The 17299-nt window shown below is 35.4% G+C and overlaps 2 protein-coding genes across 9 annotated transcripts; one reads left to right on the forward strand and one right to left on the reverse strand.

Annotated features, from left to right (window-relative positions):
• Positions 1 to 283: 283 nt before the first annotated feature.
• On the forward strand, positions 284 to 4403 carry LOC18039855 (ERBB-3 BINDING PROTEIN 1). Of its 2 annotated transcripts, none has more exons than XM_024182168.1 (10): positions 284 to 712; positions 802 to 928; positions 1152 to 1236; positions 1336 to 1485; positions 1602 to 1755; positions 3116 to 3331; positions 3448 to 3584; positions 3663 to 3754; positions 3836 to 3994; positions 4098 to 4320. In XM_024182168.1, exons 2-10 carry the CDS (start codon positions 838 to 840, stop codon positions 4175 to 4177), a joined length of 1164 nt encoding a protein of 387 aa, XP_024037936.1. In that variant the 5' UTR covers positions 284 to 712; positions 802 to 837; the 3' UTR covers positions 4178 to 4320. The 2 variants fall into 2 exon arrangements, with proteins under 2 accessions (XP_024037936.1, XP_006429435.1); XM_006429372.2 differs by having other exon boundaries at positions 285 to 712; positions 3836 to 4015; positions 4098 to 4403.
• A 1181-nt stretch (positions 4404 to 5584) lies between these two features.
• Positions 5585 to 16872, reverse strand: LOC18039856 (importin-11). 7 transcript variants are annotated; one of them, XM_024181766.1, is made up of 25 exons: positions 16472 to 16872; positions 16253 to 16362; positions 16054 to 16126; positions 15828 to 15889; positions 15452 to 15593; positions 13941 to 14159; positions 13778 to 13844; positions 13025 to 13424; positions 12336 to 12483; positions 12060 to 12220; positions 11698 to 11797; positions 11064 to 11138; positions 10797 to 10931; positions 10490 to 10579; positions 9845 to 10027; positions 9650 to 9754; positions 8805 to 8963; positions 8273 to 8317; positions 7691 to 7912; positions 7098 to 7204; positions 6949 to 7005; positions 6772 to 6844; positions 6423 to 6672; positions 6117 to 6185; positions 5585 to 5806 (listed from the first exon to the last, which is right to left on the reverse strand). In XM_024181766.1, the coding sequence occupies exons 1-23, from the start codon at positions 16610 to 16612 to the stop codon at positions 6511 to 6513; spliced, it is 3036 nt and encodes a 1011-aa protein (XP_024037534.1). In that variant the 5' UTR covers positions 16613 to 16872; the 3' UTR covers positions 5585 to 5806; positions 6117 to 6185; positions 6423 to 6510. The 7 variants fall into 7 exon arrangements, with proteins under 7 accessions (XP_024037534.1, XP_024037536.1, XP_024037535.1 ...); XM_024181768.1 differs by lacking the exon at positions 6117 to 6185; XM_024181767.1 differs by lacking the exon at positions 6117 to 6185 and having other exon boundaries at positions 5585 to 5813.
• Between the last annotated feature and the right edge of the window lie 427 nt (positions 16873 to 17299).

A 17299-nucleotide genomic window follows, 5' to 3' on the forward strand; every position in this document is an offset into this window, starting at 1 on the left:
AATATTATATCAGAAATAGGTGTACAAGTTTCATAAAAAATTTACTATTAAACAGTAAACACAACCGAACTATAGAGGTCCATGTGCAAAGCGCAATAAAAACCAGCAAAAAAAAGAATAAATAAATAAATATATATATATATATATATATATATATATATGAACCCAAATGTGTTGCGTTACGTTAAGAAGAGTTGAACCTTTCACTGACAAAATGGAAAAAATAAGTTTCAGTATTGAAGAGGGGAAAAGCTGGTTTTTTTTTTTGAAAGGATAATTTCGCGTCAACTGAATATGAAAAAGCTTTAAGCAATGGAAAAGCACTTTTGTATTTCCTCAAAGCGCTTCACGCGTTCGCCAAACAAGGCTTAGCCAAACACTGTTTCTGTTATCTGTTACTGTGGTCTGTGCGCACTCTCGCATTAACCTTACCCACGCAGAACCAAGTAGAAGCTGAAAAAAGAACAACCAATAATTATAATAATAAAGGAGAAAAAAGGAAAAAAATAAAAAATAAAAAGGAAACACAAAAACCCTAGCCCGAGCACGTACGAATTTCCTATATAAGCCAACGCTGCCGTAAGAACCAAACCCTAGCTGTGTCCCTATCGAGCCACCTCTTCAGTCTTCACCCTCTTTCTCTCTATCTCGTATTCTATTTTTTATCTTTGCAGTACCCTAGCTTCACCGCCGTCACCGTCAGTTTATCACAGTGGGTTCCCTGCCTTAATGTATCAAGTTGCTTAATCTTAATTCCGATTAGACTTTAAACAGAACTCTCATTTCCCGTTTCTTTTACAGATTGTTTGGTAGATTTTTTCTACAAAAATCAAAACGATGTCGGACGATGAAAGGGAGGAGAAGGAGTTGGATCTCACTTCTCCTGAAGTTGTCACCAAATACAAAAGCGCTGCTGAGATCGCCAATAGTTAATACCCTCTACCTCCTGCAATTATTTATTGTGATTAATTTATTTTTTTTTCGAAAAAAATTGCAAATAGATTGTGAATTTATTCAGTGCTTGTAATGCTATATGTATGTATATGTGTGTGTAAAAAGATTGATTTTTGTTACATGTTTTGATCGAAGCTGAAAATTTGCTGAGGCTTTGCAGTATTAATAAACTTATGTGAAATGTTCAAAATTTTCAGAGGCGTTGCAGTTGGTAGTATCAGAATGCAAACCCGGTGTTAAGATTGTTGACCTTTGTGAGAAGGGAGATTCATTTATTAGAGAGTAAGTTATTGTTATCCTGGCTGTTGGAAATTTGCTTGGAAATCTCTATTCGTACATAGAATAGTTCTGTTAATTGGTTTTTGTTGTTTGTGTTTTAAGACAAACCGGCAACATGTACAAGAATGTAAAGAAGAAGATCGAGAGGGGCGTTGCATTCCCAAGTTGTGTTTCTGTTAACAACACACTCTGTCATTTTTCACCACTTGCAAGTGATGAGACAGTCTTGCAAGAAGGAGACATGATCAAGATGTAAGCATTTTCTACACTTGGTTATTTATGTTCTTGAGTTGCACGTGCATTGTTTAGACAGTGGGACAAATTTGTGTCCAGAGGGAGGATTAATTGTGGGTTTTTAATTGATGCAGTGATTTGGGATGTCACATAGATGGGTTTATTGCTGTAGTTGCACACACTCATGTCCTCCAGGATGAGCCTGTAACAGGCAGGGCAGCTGATGTTATTGCTGCAGCAAATACTGCTGCTGAGGTTGCCTTGAGGCTTGTAAGGCCAGGAAAGAAGGTAATTTCTTTGTGATAATGCTGTTTTTCTTTTGTTCCTCAAGTCTGTTATCTGTTTTAGTTGGGTCGTTAAATGTTTGAGATATAAGCAGATTTTATATAGTTTTGTTCTCATATTGTTTTTAATAGTGATTTGAGGATTTTATGTGCTTGTTGTCAAAGTTCAAGCTGTTCTTCAAATTCTGAAGCTAATGTTCTGTAGTTGCATTTGTATACTAGCTGCAGCATTAAATTGACTTGTTTTGGTGCTTTAGATTTGAGAAGTTATGTTTGGAATTAATGGTTGCCATTCCTTCTTTTCTGGTAAATACTAAACATTTGATTTAATTTTGAATATTTGTAGTGTGTGTTTTTTTTTTTTTTTTTTGTATCCCCTAAATGATGAATCTTTGTTATGAGCTATGGGCAAATATCCAAATGAAGCTCTTTTTGTCATAGTTACTCTGATAGGGGAATTTTGTCACTCTCATCCCAAGGAGGACATCGACGAATTTTTTATTAATATTTATCAAGTAGATGTCATTTGACAGTTTGAAAAGCAGGCAACTTTGCCGAGGTGATTAATTACATGTTGATTTCCTCTTTTCCCTGTTGCCAATATTATCTGTGGCTTTAATAGGCTGCTTTTGGTTGATACCTCCACTTCAGTTGATACCTATAGCCATGTGAGCCAACATCTTTTTAAATTTCTTTCAATTCCTCTAGTTTTTGAAGTGATCTTTACATGATGGGAACTGTAAAGATGATGGATGAAGCTCCAATGAAGCCTTTTCTAGTCATAGTTACACTGATACAGTAACATTTGCTTTTTTTCCCCCTCTCCTTGTAATAAGCCCAATCAGAATTGCTTCTAATCTTTAAAGAAGTTTTTTTGTCCGAGCATGTGCCTTGTTTTGTCTCATCATGTCTCCGACATCTAATATTCCCTTATGATGAATCTTATTTGAAGCTATGGGCTAACGCCCAAATGTGGCTCTTGTCATAGTTACTCTGACAGGGTACTTTGTGTTTACTTCTCTTAGGGTGAAATTTAAGGTATTCTGGTGTTGGAGTAAATAGTCCGTTTATCATTTTGTAATTGATTTCCTCGTTTCCGTGTTTCCTATACTAAAATTGGCTGCATTAGAATTGATGTAGATGCTGTTGGTGCAATTCATCAGATTACAGCCTAATTTTTTTTCCCTTTTGGACACATAAGGGTACAAGACACAAGGTTTTGCCTGTGTTTGGTATTATTTGATATCTCTACATGCGTAGATGCTATGTTTGATTCATTTTTCTTATAAAATATACCTTTATATAACTATTGTTATTCTGTTCTTTCTATCACTGTGTTTAGTATCTGTCCTTTTATGTGGCAGAACAAAGATGTAACAGAAGCCATTCAGAAGGTAGCTGCTGCATATGATTGCAAGATTGTTGAAGGTGTTCTCAGCCACCAGCTGAAGCAGTTTGTGATTGACGGAAACAAAGTTGTACTGAGTGTCTCCAATCCAGATACCAGAGTTGATGATGCAGAATTTGAGGAGAACGAAGTTTATGCTGTAGATATAGTTACAAGCACAGGTGATGGAAAGGTAATCGTGGTGCCAGCATGAAGTCACACCCCGTTGCATTGTTTATGTAACCACGACATTTTCTGGAGAAAGATTTCAATTTGTGTCCTCAAGTTTCTGTATATTGTACCTTGCAGCCAAAGCTGTTGGATGAGAAGCAGACGACTATTTACAAGAGAGCCGTGGACAAAAACTATCACTTAAAAATGAAAGCTTCTAGATTTATCTTTAGTGAAATTAATCAGAAATTTCCAATCATGCCTTTCACTGCAAGGTTTGTTGTGTTTGCACTTTCATTTGCTTTTAAATTTTTTTAGTGCAATGGTATCTTTAATCATTTTTCACTGTATAGGGCTTTGGAAGAAAAAAGGGCTAGGCTAGGATTAGTGGAATGTGTGAATCATGAGCTTCTGCAGCCATATCCTGTTCTTCACGAGAAGCCTGGTAATAATTTGCTTAAATAAGTTTTCTGCTCCCACCATGATTTTTGCTGATCACTACTGACTTTGTTTTATGGTCTTACAGGTGATTATGTTGCTCATATCAAATTCACAGTTTTACTGATGCCGAATGGGTCAGATCGGATCACATCTCATACTCTGCAGGAGATTCAGTCCACCAAGACAATCGATGATCCTGAAATTAAGGCCTGGTTAGCCTTGGGCATCAAGACTAAGAAGAAAGGTGGTGGAAAGAAGAAGAAAGGTATCTAGAAAGTGGATGGGCAAATCATTGGTACTTTAACCGTTCTTATGCCCAAAATAATATCTCTATTTGACAATTGCAGGTAAGAAGGGCGACAAAGCTGAGGAATCAACGGAAGCCGAGCCCATGGATGCAACAAATGGAGCTGCAACTCAAGAATGAGTGTTTACTTATTTATTTTCCTTTCTTTCCCCCAATTTTGATGCTTTGTTCACTTGTATCTGGTTGGTTACAGTTTACTATAGTGTTTAGACAATGATTCTAACTGTGTTATCCACCAAATCATATCTGCATCCTTCCTCCTCTGAACTGTATCTTTTCTGTTTTAGTAGCCGTTACTGACTATTTATTGAAACATAGATCAATAAACCCAAGCAGCATGACATGATAGATATAATTTTGGCGCTGCATTCAAATCAAGGTTTCAAATGTCAAATGCTTTGTGCATTGATGTTAGATTTCTCGACGATAAAATGGAATTGTTAAAGGATGCTTGTTGGTAAGACTCATTGATCGGCTCTTGTCAGTGTGGTTATAGCCAGTTCGGATTGTTGGTGAATTTCAAAGAAAAATATTAGGTTTGTTAATCATGTTTAGAGAACGATTGATTGGCGTCGGAAATTGGAAGGACGTCTAGTGAAGAGGACATCGTCTTTGAAGAAGATGAAGATCATCATCTATTTTGTGGGTAGGAAGCGAGGAATGTGAGGGATTAATTTTGGTTTAATTTCTTCTTAATTTAAACAAAAATTTTTGAGAAATCAATGAAGAATTCTTCATAAGAAAATGAAGAATTTTTAATTATACTTTCCTGTACCATGATGTCAATATATTATCGATAAAATTCCGGTTTGGGAAAACATGCGGCAAATTTAAAACATGCGATGGAATTTTCTTGAATGTCCTGCTGATACCATTGTACTTGGTCTTTAATATGAACTACTTAGTCTTACCTGTAGTGATATAGAGGCTGAGAAATTTTAGAGTACATAAAAAATATTTCACTCAATTAAATTAATTAATGTATATATGTTATGTGCAGATCAATTAAATATAATTAATAATTGCATAATAATTTTTTAAAATAAATGCACACATGATATACCTACATTAATTGAATGTAATGTCTTTATTATACTCTAAAAAGTAAAATCTATTGAAGAGGTGCGAGTAACATAATAGAGAATTGGAAGATTCCATCATCGATTTATATGATTTCGGCTGTGAAATTTTCGTAATTTAATTCATGCTGAAAATGATAAAATCATGCTTACGGCACAGTACTCTCCTTGCGGATGAGATGGAGTTCTGTATTAGATTTGTTAGATTAAGACTGAGAGTAACAGTCCTCGTAATTTCATATTATCATCATTTTGGCGTACACGTGCGGTTCAATTGAAAAGGTGCCGCCCGGCGGGCGGAACAAAATCAATGGTAGTCGATCACCGGATTGCTTTTGGTGGAAATTGGAATACGATCCCTTTACTAAGAATAGGACACCTAAAAGCCATACTTGTTAATACAGAATACGGAGTGAGATACTCCTTTGGATGTAGTATACACGTGCAGTGCAATTGAAAGCTTAAATTATTGTTGGAAAAATTTTACATCGTTTGCACAAGTACCTTGGAAACGTGAAAAGTTACAGAGAATCAAGTTAAAAAAAGATTATATCCTATTTCCGAGCTCCAGAGACAACTTTTCCACCAAAATGATCACTAGCAACATTGCTACATTCTTTTACCTCACCGGGAAGCCTTATAAAATTCTGCTGGATATCTAAACCCCAACCTGGCAACTTGAAACAATAGTAAAGTTAGGCTAAATCTACGTTACCAAACAGGTCAGCTTTTGAAGAACAGCAGAAGCAATTCTTTGAGTGCGATCAGAAAATGCCGTATTCATCTCTTTACTTTTATCCCCCCTTTATAAAGTTTTCATTTCATTTTCATGAGTATTAACAAACCTATAAAAAAACTGGATGCTGTCATCCTTGTTTGCCTTGAAAATGCAGACAAGAAAAGACCAGCAAACTATTTACAAGGTTTTCTATGCCAGAAAGGCATATACAAATGAAAATTTCAAATATGAATGAACTCACACTCAGCTCAGCTAGGGAAAATTACAAAAAAAAAAAAATGTTGAAACCGCCAACTCAAGTCAAAATCACCTGTGAAAACACATATTGCAGTCCATTAGATGGGCAATCCAATGAAGGGGCATTGAACAATAATCAGAAACTCATATTCGTAACTACTTCACATAGAAAAGTTTTATGAAAGACAAAATAATTCTGCTTCAAATGACATCCCGTTGCAGAGAACATCTTATCAAATTCTAGAAGAGAATAGAAATGAAGCGCTAAATGGAAACACTAGCATAATAAAAAAGAATAGAAAGAACTTACTGCAAACTCTCAATGTGTGGGAATAATGAAAAATTTAAATGCTCTGGACATGAGACACCAAATAATAAGATGGGCATTATCACCAAGCCTACTGCATCTTCAACGCCTGCTTCAATTGCATTAATGCGGATGAATGCATTCTACTCATGGTCGAATTAAAGGAATCCCCATGAAGGGTCGCACAAGTTTGAAGATTCTCCCTCACTGAGTTTTCTAATGACAACTGATTGACTGGATCTGAAAACTTGATCTGGAAAAGCAACAAAAGAAATCATCATAATGAAGTTATGCAGTCTATTTAGTCAGTGTTTGACATTTGGAATCTTCAGTATATTCCGAGAATGCTCACCTGTCTCCTCCTTAACTCTTTACTTGGAATAGTGCCTTCACCATGATATTTGCTGGAACTCATATTGTCACCACTGCCATTCATCATAACAATGACGGATACAGATAACTTCCACCTCAAAAATAATCCTTACTAAATAAGTAAAATATGCTAACATAAAACCATAGGGCATCTAACCTTGACTCTTCCTCAGCCAAGTCATCGTTTCCTCCCAAAATTACACTTGTACATACGCTGCATAGAAATATAAAAGAATCATCAATACAGGTATGAAACCAATAGTCTGATTGCAACTACTGCATAAATATTAAATACTGAAATCACACCTAAGGATCTGATCAAGTTTGTCGAGAACTTGAGGTAGTCTCATTGTCAAAATTATAGAAAGGGCTAAGGCAAATATCTTCTTCTGGACAGAAGATACATGGTCTACCTGTTTAAAGGCATCAATAACAATAATTATTAGTCACACCATAATCATGAGTCTAGCTCAATTCAGAGGCAACCAGACCAAAACTTAAACAGATAACTGTCAAGTTCCGGTTAAAACATTTTGAAAACCAAATGCTGAGTCAGTTTGTAAAGGGAAGGAGAGGAATGCTCAATGCCAGCTGTGAGTCCCAATTTTTCCCTTTGCATAAAGCACTAAAAGATAATAACAGGAGGACCATATACAACTTTTTCCAGAATCTCAGAAACTCGTGGAGACTACTAAAAATTGATTTTCAAATAAGTCCACAGGTAAAGAGATCTACATTTAAACACTTAAATTTTAAGTCAACCCAAACTGTAACATAATTCAGCTTTTGATGTCTCAAAACATATGCAAATGAATCAAACAAGCTAAAACAGAAAAATACAGGAACTTCAATAATCTCGAAAAAGTCCTTCATGATGCAAGCCCTACTAGTCCACTGACCTTGTCAAGCCATATGTCAACCAGAGAAAGAAGCATATTTTCTTCAATAGGAATACCCGCCTGCTGCAGTAGTAATGATAGTGATGGTTCAGATGTTAACTGAGCAAGGTAATTGGCATTCATCACCAAAATCCTCGCCAGAATAGCAGCAGAAGACGCTTTGACAGCTGTTTTAGAAGGTTCATGGTCATCTCCTCCACTCAAACATATAACAATCAGTTTCTAGCAACATTGAAGCAGCAAATGATTGTTAAAAAGCGCCAACAGAAAAACTTATCATGAAGTGCAAAACTAAAATCATCAAAGATTTGCACATTGGATACAAAAAGGATCAACCAATCAGGCTTCTTTGTGTTGTGCAAGAAGTCTTGGGATCAGATCCCATTCACACTTGAGCCTCGTTTGGGCTGCTGCACTGTGGCAACGCACCTGCCCAAACCTATTTGGTTGAGATTCTCTCCTTAATTATAGGTTTGGGGCGGCTGTGCTGTTCCCAAACAGGCTCTCAGTTTGGCACGGAGTTTGGTTAATATTATATGAAAAGAAAATCATGCATTTGCACAGGCAAAGAACTCCACTTACCTGTAAACTACAGCTTATTAATGGGGGCACTTGAATAGGAAAACACTGCAAAACAGCAGAAACAAATAGTTATGAGATTTAATTGATTCATACAACAAATCTAAACCTAAATGATTATCATAAACACGTTCTGAAGGGAAATGGAGATCAAATGACTTGGAATTTTTTTCCCCTTAGCAACCAAAAGCATTAATTGATTGTATGGATATATCATCATAAAACATGTAAATTTTAAATGGCTATGCACAGGTATAAATTTAAGGTTTATAAAATGGAGAGATATCAATGCCAACAGACGTCGGCAGTAGAACATAAAATTATAAATTTGCATCCATAAACATAAAAAATCTCCACTTGTGGGTCAATCATTCCCAGTAAAAAATTGGGAGCTTGTATTCTGAAATCTCAATTATTTTTGGGTCTATCTATAACTTTGGTACTTGTAATAAAATCTTATAATTAAACAAACTGTACTAGCTTCAAGAAATTCAAATATCTAAAGAAAGCTGATTTGCTTTCAAGTTGCACGTACCTGTATTAGCATATCAATGACCGGAAGAATTATAAGCAGCCCTTTGTCGTTAACATTTCCGACAACCAGATCAAGAAGTTTAGCAACACAGGAAGCGTGCATGTTTAAAAAATCAGTTCCACCAAGAATAATGTACCCCTCAATAATATTGATAGCAACCTGGAATTATATTTCAAGTCAAACAAAAAAAAAAATTCAGGAGTTGAAATATGGATGAACACAAATTATATGTTGATAACAAATGGTAATGATATATGAAAAGGGCAAGTGAAAAACTCTTGGAGCAAACAAGCACTAAAAGAAGAAAAGCCAGTATGAATTCATCAAAATTGTTTCGATGGTTTTATAAAACCTATTCCTATTCTCTCCAAAAAACTCACTCCCACCAACACCCCCTCCACCCACCCAAAAAAAAAAAAAATCCTGTGAAACTGGAAATATCTTTATATACTTTTACCACAACTACCCCATTCCTTCACAAGCACACACACAAATTAAATATAACCTCCTTTTGAGGTTTAGTGTGAGAGGGATTCAATCCCTCAGACCTCTTGCTTCACTGCAAGAAATCTAACCAACAATGCTATCCATTAACACACAAGAAAGAAAACTGAAACCAAGTACATATAATAGGAGGTTGCAATAGAAAAATAAGCCATTCAAACATGAGCTCCCAAAGATATCAGATGAAGGAGGAACCTTTTCTAATTACTTTTCCAGTTAACAAGTTCTAGTAATAAGACTATCATTTAAATGTAATTTTTTTTTTTTAGTTCAGCATTTAGTAACAGTTCATTGGGAGACAGATGGTTCAAAATGTTATATGGTGACTAATGAAGTCCGACCTGCAAGTGATCAAAACTTCTTTCCATGATTTCCACTAGACATGGAAAGTATGCTAATAGTTGAGGCACCATCACAGGAGCATGAGAAATAGTGGCTTCCCACAACTGCAGGATTATGGCAATAGCATTTAGCAAACATGTAAGAATAAAGCAGCCAACTAAAATACACACACACACACACAAGGGTAATCTAACCAGCATGCTATCCTCAAGAAGATTTAGCTCATCTGGACTATTTATATCAATTCCCCTTCGCAAAATTGGCAGCAGCATGCTGTAGCAATTATGTGACTGATAGCCAAGAGCAACAACAAAGTGCCGCAGAGCGATAAGTAGCTGAATCTGAAGAAGGCTTTCACCTGAAGACTCCTCCCAGACCTTTCCAAGATAATGGAAAACGTCAAAAAGAAGAATTTATTTTCACCCGCCGTTGTTGGGGGGGGGGGGGGGGGGGGGGTGTGGGTGTGGGGATGCAGGGGGTTAAAAATCATAATTGAGCTCTGCCCACCCCCACCTTTTAAGAAAACAGAAGAAAAATGAAATAGGCAGGTAAGACACTTTTAACAAGTGTAGTAAATGACCTATGTTTAACAAACCGTCTACCACCAGCAGATTCAGCTTAGCTAATGTAGTTCACATCACCAAAAATAATAATAATAAAAAATAAATAAATGATTTATGGAAGTAGACTTAGTATTGGTGACGACATTATTTTTTTAGTTTCCCCAGTGTGTTCTTGTTTCATGGAAATCTATTCTTTTTCTACCAAAGATGAGCCCCTATTAACAAAAGGAGGGGAAAAGGATAAAGATAAAGATGAAGACAAAAACTAATACAAACCTTCTGAAAAAACTGCACCAACTTATTTGCATAAGGAATGACTTCACTAACGTGTCCGATAAGAATAGAGATCAAATTTAAAACCTGAACCTGAAGGAAAATAAAGAAAAATACAAAATTCAGTAATATTCTCAAGGAAAAAAGCATCAGAGAGAAGTTAGAATGAAGAATAAGTTAACATTATCCAAAAGTAGAATTTTTTATTGTAAAATTGAAAAGCAAGAAACATATAAAACAAGAAATCCATGCTTTCCACAATGAATAAAATTCAATTTCTATTTTACCACAGTATAAATTATCTATGTACCTTTGAGTCAAACTCTTGAACTTCCTCAACCAATTTAAAACAGGAATCCCAACAAATAGGAAGCAGATCGGTAAAATCTCTTTCGGAAAAGTTAGCATCTTCAATATGAGAGCACAAGGACCTACAGGCTGCCAGCTAAAACAAAAAATGCAAAAATTCCTTGATGAACAAAATACAACGAAAAATTATGAGCAGGAAACTTATATAAAATAATGATCATAGAAGCAGAGAATTAAAAAAAAAGGTGAATTAATGGACAATTCATACCCTGACTGATAGATCTTTATCCATTAGTAATTTAATCAAAGCGCAGTATACTGCTCGTTTTGTGTCATCTTTAATCTGCCAAAATGCAAACATCAGAAATACAGAAGTTCTTCTGTGATTACACTGGATAAAACTTGAAATCAGAAGGAGCATAGTTTAAAGGTGACAAAATAAGTATCCAATAGATCTCAATTCACAACCCCTTGTCATTGATGTGAGAAAATACAACGGTTTCTTGATTCTTACGAGACACCAATTCTATACAAAGGACTAACAGTTTAAGCACCCATCAAAGAACTTTAGCACACTTTTTAAACAACGATTGTAACATGTTGACTCTGAAAGCTTCTGCCTTGCTCTTTTATTTTATTTTTTGAGGATAACTTGAGCAATAAATTAGTATTCACACCCAATAGACCGAAAAAATGTAAAATAAAACAAAATAAATGTAGACAGCACAATATTTACGGTAACAGTGGTATAGATACAATAATCTGGCCTAGATTTTGTTGTAGACTGGTCATAAAGCCATTATTGCAAGCACTGGATATTTACTCCAAAAGGGGAGAAAGAGGGGAAAAAAAAACTAATAATCATAATAGTTCACATACTGTGCAGCTCATAAAACTGTTACCTCAGAAACCCACTGTCCCAATATTATTGCAACTTTTCGATGGATGATATGCATATTTGGATGATCATTTGAAAGATCGAGGGATAAAGCACCATTAAACCTGTAATCAGTGGTACAGAAGCATTATTGAAAAAAAACAAAAAGCAAAAGAGCACGTATTTATTCATTATCAAAAGGATTTGCAACTTATCATTTTTATTATAAAAAAGTATTTGCAACTTGTGTAGTGTAACATATGTACTTATGGGGGCTTAAAAATGAACACACTTATGCCAGTTCGAAATCAAAAGTTTTTCTTGCAAACATTTCCATTTTAATTGCCATAAGAAAATGCCATAGGTATAACAGCCAAAATAACGAACCAGTCTTTAAAGCTCAAGTAATTTGAGAGCTCATAATAAACATATGCTGCTGCACCATAAGCAGCATCTTTTAGTAGCAAGCCTGGTGTGATCTCAGTCACTGAAGTTGAGCAACCATTCATCGCCTCTTGAAGGATGGATACCACAACAGGACCTAGCAGCTATAAATAGAAATCAAAGTAAAATAAGCCCACCATTGAATCCTAAAATCAGCGGAAATTGTGATAAAAGGACAAAAGAATAACAAAAATTATACAAGACTTGAAGGTGACCTACTTGGCTATGATTTTCAAACAATACAATGTATAAAGCTTCAGCACAAGGTCTAAGTTTTTCTGTCCACTGAACCATATCCTGCTCATGATGAAATGCCTCAGGGTTCTGGTACCATTCCTCTAAGTCACTTGCCGTTAGAACAAAATACCTGTTGAAATAAGCAAAACACTTTTTAATTGCAAATACAACAGAAACAAAACATAATTATTAATAGTGTAACAACTTTTAATTGAACACTGAATTCTTTTTTCTTAGAATGCAAACACAAGTCAGAGTTACTACAGAATAGTTAGTGCCACATGTTGATACATAGTTGTTTTCAGAATAGTTTGGCTAAGGCTAGAAGAGAGGTCAAGTTTATCTCCTATAAGTTCACACTCAAAAAAATTACAGATTATACTTGAAAATGAAAAAACTAGATTCCCATAGAGTATTATGTGACAGATATGCAACAGTAAAAAGTTCTTTATACGATTACTTTATGATTTCAACATTAAACAAACTTGAAGATACACAATTTTAACACTTCACTGATCTTACAGAACCAAAAGTGGAACAGATTAATCATGCACAACTTCATAGCTAATATATGTCATTCAAATAAACATATACGAGCATTTACGCCTCAAATATTTCGTACTATAAACACCAATTTGATAGGCGACGAGCAGAAGCAAGAGTATCAATACCTTCTTATCAATACATTACACAAAAGAATTATCCGTTCTTTAGGCAGAAGGGAACTCACGACACCGCCAACAACATTGGAAATGTTCTTCTTCATCTGCTCGAGCGTAACCCCACTATCATCCATCACTCGCCCAGTAAGACTTGGCTTGTATTCTTTACATTCCAGAACAGATTTCACCAGTACCATACACTGAATCAAGAATTGCTCAAATGAAAAAATATCTGGCTCAGGGGCCGTTATCTTATTTAAACAGAAATCCACAACTGGTGGAAGGACACATTTATCACCAAATGTATAAGGATGCCTGCCCTGAATTGCAACCAAAACTTTCATCAATTTAGTACATGCCCTCTTTGTGAACTCCCAAAATTTAGGATGTCCCTTCTGAAAAGATGAATCTGCAAAAGACAGTAACACATGTGAATGAGTTATTTACAACTGAAGTTGTAACAAACAAACACGACTACATATGTAATGGATTTAGCTTTGTGTCCCTTAAGACAACATATATGAATTATGAATACCAGATTGTTTAGAATAAAATAGTACTACATGTTACCAGAGGAGGAAATATGAGGTTCATTTTCTGCAATCTTTTTAAAGCCAATAAATTGAAAAAATATGAAATCGACATTGTATTTATGTATTTTTAGCTGCTTAACCAAGATCTTGGAATGCATCTCGTGCATTAGTGCATACATATATTTATCTACAAGCAACTGGCATCAGAAGAACAAATGAGAAATCTTACAGTAGGGAAGAAATGATTGGATAGCATTCAGGAGCAAAGGAGAGACCTCCTTGACCGGTCGCACTTCCTAAAGGATAAAAATAAGCAAGTTGAAACAATTGTATGCTGCCAAGTTAAGAGAAAAAAATGAGGAAGAAAAAACAAAAATAGAACAAGATAGCACCTGTATGCATTTTGCATCACTTGGAAAACCTGAGATTATCAATTGCCGTATTATCTTTAAACACAATAACCATCTCTCACATGTTAAATAAAGTTCATCATGATCCTGCTCCAAAGCATTTGAATTATAGGCTTGGGCAACTGTAGAGAAACCATGTAATATGGTCTGCACATCACTCTGCCAAAGGTGCCAGCTATAATCAAAGAGATGAGACGATATCTGCCAAAAATTGAAGACCACAATCTCAAAATAGATTATATAAAGTTGTAAAAGGTAGGTTATAAAAGCAAATATTGAACATTGAAAACACAATTCTCCTGCCAATCTAAGGTGCTGTCTGTCTAATAGGCAGTAATACAATGTATTTGGTTAATGTCATGAAGTCATATCTTGTCAGGGCGTCTAAACTTAAAAGCACGCGCTATACTCATCTTTATAACATGCAAAAGATGCATGTAATTAAACCATTAAAAACAGAAAGAAATTTAACAACTGAAAAAACTGTAGCAGAGATGAACCACTATAAAGAGCAAATCCACACCCTAGACCAAAATACTAGAAAACCCAAAAAAAAAAAAAAAACCTGCATTTACACCCAGCTATTCAGAATATGGTGTTCCCCCAAAATATTTGGACAGCAGAAACCAACGACTGCCTAGAATCTGCCTCCTTATCACATCTGCACTTCCTAACCAAAGGAGGGAGATACATTACGATTTACCCTAGTGAAAAAAACCCATTGAGGGGGAGCCTGATCACCTATCACTAATGACTATGATACCCTTTTCTAGACAGACAGCTCCACTGCTAGCTAAGCAGGCTCTAGAAAAAATCTGCCACATGAGCACACGATAATCACACAGAATAAGCTTCAAGTGAATTACCTTGAAACTTTTTGACAGAACAAAAATAAGGTTTCAATCACTGTCAACTTCCATTAGTGGGCCAAATCTTATACGTGTCTTAATTGACAAATTTATTTGTGAACCATTTCCTGCCATAGAAAATGCCTACACTATATACAGCACACAGCTCCTCACATCCAGTAAGCTAGTTTGAGAAAATAAAAACTTAGAAAAGTTCTCTATACTCGACTCATGCAGGATGATACAATCTTGAGCAAACTGACCAGATTTAGACAGAACTGTAATACTCATGCAAAAGATCTCCAGATTTTAAAGAACACGCTTGAGCCCGCACGAACAACATTAAGGAAATGTAATAGTGTAGAGACACCACACAGAGAAAAAAAAATAATAATAATGTAACACAATTGTCATGTTGAAAATATTTAGGATATTTGCTCTTACAAAGTAGCCACAGAAAGCTAGCATTTTTAGAATGTATTGGTGGGATTATGATAGGATATCAATGGCAATACAGTAGGAATTTCATGAAGCTATATTACATCTATTACTCTTGTCATCAATTACCCTTGAATATAGGAATATCATGTTTGTAGGTAAAGAAAACTAACAAATAATTACGATAGATGATACAGCAGCATATACCTCTGCAAAGTTCCTCTGGTCTGCAGTAAGACGTTTAGTGGATAATTCCTTTAAGGTTCGGAATAGGATCATAAAAATCCTGTGGGAAGTAAGAACATCTGCTGCTTGAAGCTGCTGTGCTAAAACAGAAAAGAGCTGCGGCCTAAACAAATCATTACATATTTTTTATCAATACATAAAATTACCCCAATGAAATACTTGAAAAAAGGGACTCTATGTATAGCAATCAATTAAAACAACATGATTTACCGCTCATTAGGAAAAAAAAGTTCAAATTTTAATGCACAGTTCATTTTCAGTTCATGTTCTTTTTTTGGTAATATAAACATAAGCCACTATAAATCATCATTAAAGCAGATAAGAGCAAAAAGCATACCATTCTCTTGGATAATCAAAGCGAGCAATTTTGGAAATCAGCACAGCTAGCATTTGAGCTACCTAAGAAGAAACATATTCGTAATAACAAAATTAGCAAACACAGTATCCAAACTAAAAAAATCCAACCAAATCATATGACGTGGAGACCTACTATGCGTGAATAACAAAAGCTGGTGAAAAGCCGACAAATGATTATAGAATGAAATATAAGACTTAAACGACACCTGGTTGTTTTCTTCTCTCAAGTGAGACAACAATTTTTGTCTTAAATGTACTTTCTCCTCATTGCTTATTCCCCTGAAAAGAAATTCTTACATTACATTTTACACTATAATCAATAAAAATACATCTCTTGTGCCAGCAGAGTCGCACAAATTCTTACAAATGAACCTTACAAAAAGTATAAAATGATCGATAGCTTACACAGAATCGCGCCTATTCCTCCAATAACGGTTGATACTATTTTTGAAATACACTGAAGCCATCAATCGTACATCCACTTGAGAAGCTAAATCCTTGGCAGTAATCACTTCCTGCATTTTAATTTAATTCATTTCAAAAGTTGCTAAGCTTCACAAGAAACTAGAATAAAAGAACCAAACTAAACTAAAACCCTAAAAATGAAGGAGTCGGAGCACAGACCATGAGACAAGAGCAGAAACCAGGTCTACTTTCCGACTGAGAAAGCGCCGCCTCAGCCGGTTTGCGAATGCTTTCATCGCGGCTCATTGAATTAGCGAGCAGCGTGTATATCGCAGGTAAATCCGAAGCTGAGAGCGCCATAGCTGTTGTTAATCAAAGGCTCCTTTACTCACAGTCAGGGAGTAGTACAGAGAAGTACACTTGGACCGAGTTAGTGAGTTGGATCGGACGAGTTTTTTTACTAATGAGAATGATATTTATTATTATTATTATTTTTTTTTTCCTTTGTGTGATAAGAGATTACATGAATCTTGAGGCTTTGTTATTGTGAGAGTTTGTTATGATTGCGATTTACCTGAAGGAATAAAATGAAAAAAAATGAAAATGGAATAGAAGATGGTCTTTGCTTGAGGTTTTGTCTGCCGTTATTTATACATGGTGGTGTTCCTACACTAGCTTGGGAAGTGTCCCGGGGACTATCTTGCATGCGAAGATAAGTAGGTTCTTTACCGTGCGCGCGCGATCGAATGGTATCATTTTTTTATACGACTTATGACCTTTGAATGGTATCCGTCCGATGATCATTGTCTTTCTGTGATGTTGACATTTCGACATTGAAAGTTGACCGAGATTCCAACCAAATCCTCGCTGCTCTTTAAGTCTTACCAATCTCGGCCAAAGGCGCCAGCTGACATACCGATAGATTTTACCAATAATGCTTGGGCGAGGGTGGTATTTTTCATACGGAGATTATTATGTTACGTAATCATATAACATATATGGTTATATAGTAACTATTTGATAAAAATTTAATAATTATATAAATAT

This window comes from Citrus clementina, unplaced genomic scaffold (assembly GCF_000493195.1).
Source record: "Citrus clementina cultivar Clemenules unplaced genomic scaffold, Citrus_clementina_v1.0 scaffold_6, whole genome shotgun sequence".
Classification (NCBI taxonomy): domain Eukaryota; kingdom Viridiplantae; phylum Streptophyta; class Magnoliopsida; order Sapindales; family Rutaceae; genus Citrus; species Citrus x clementina.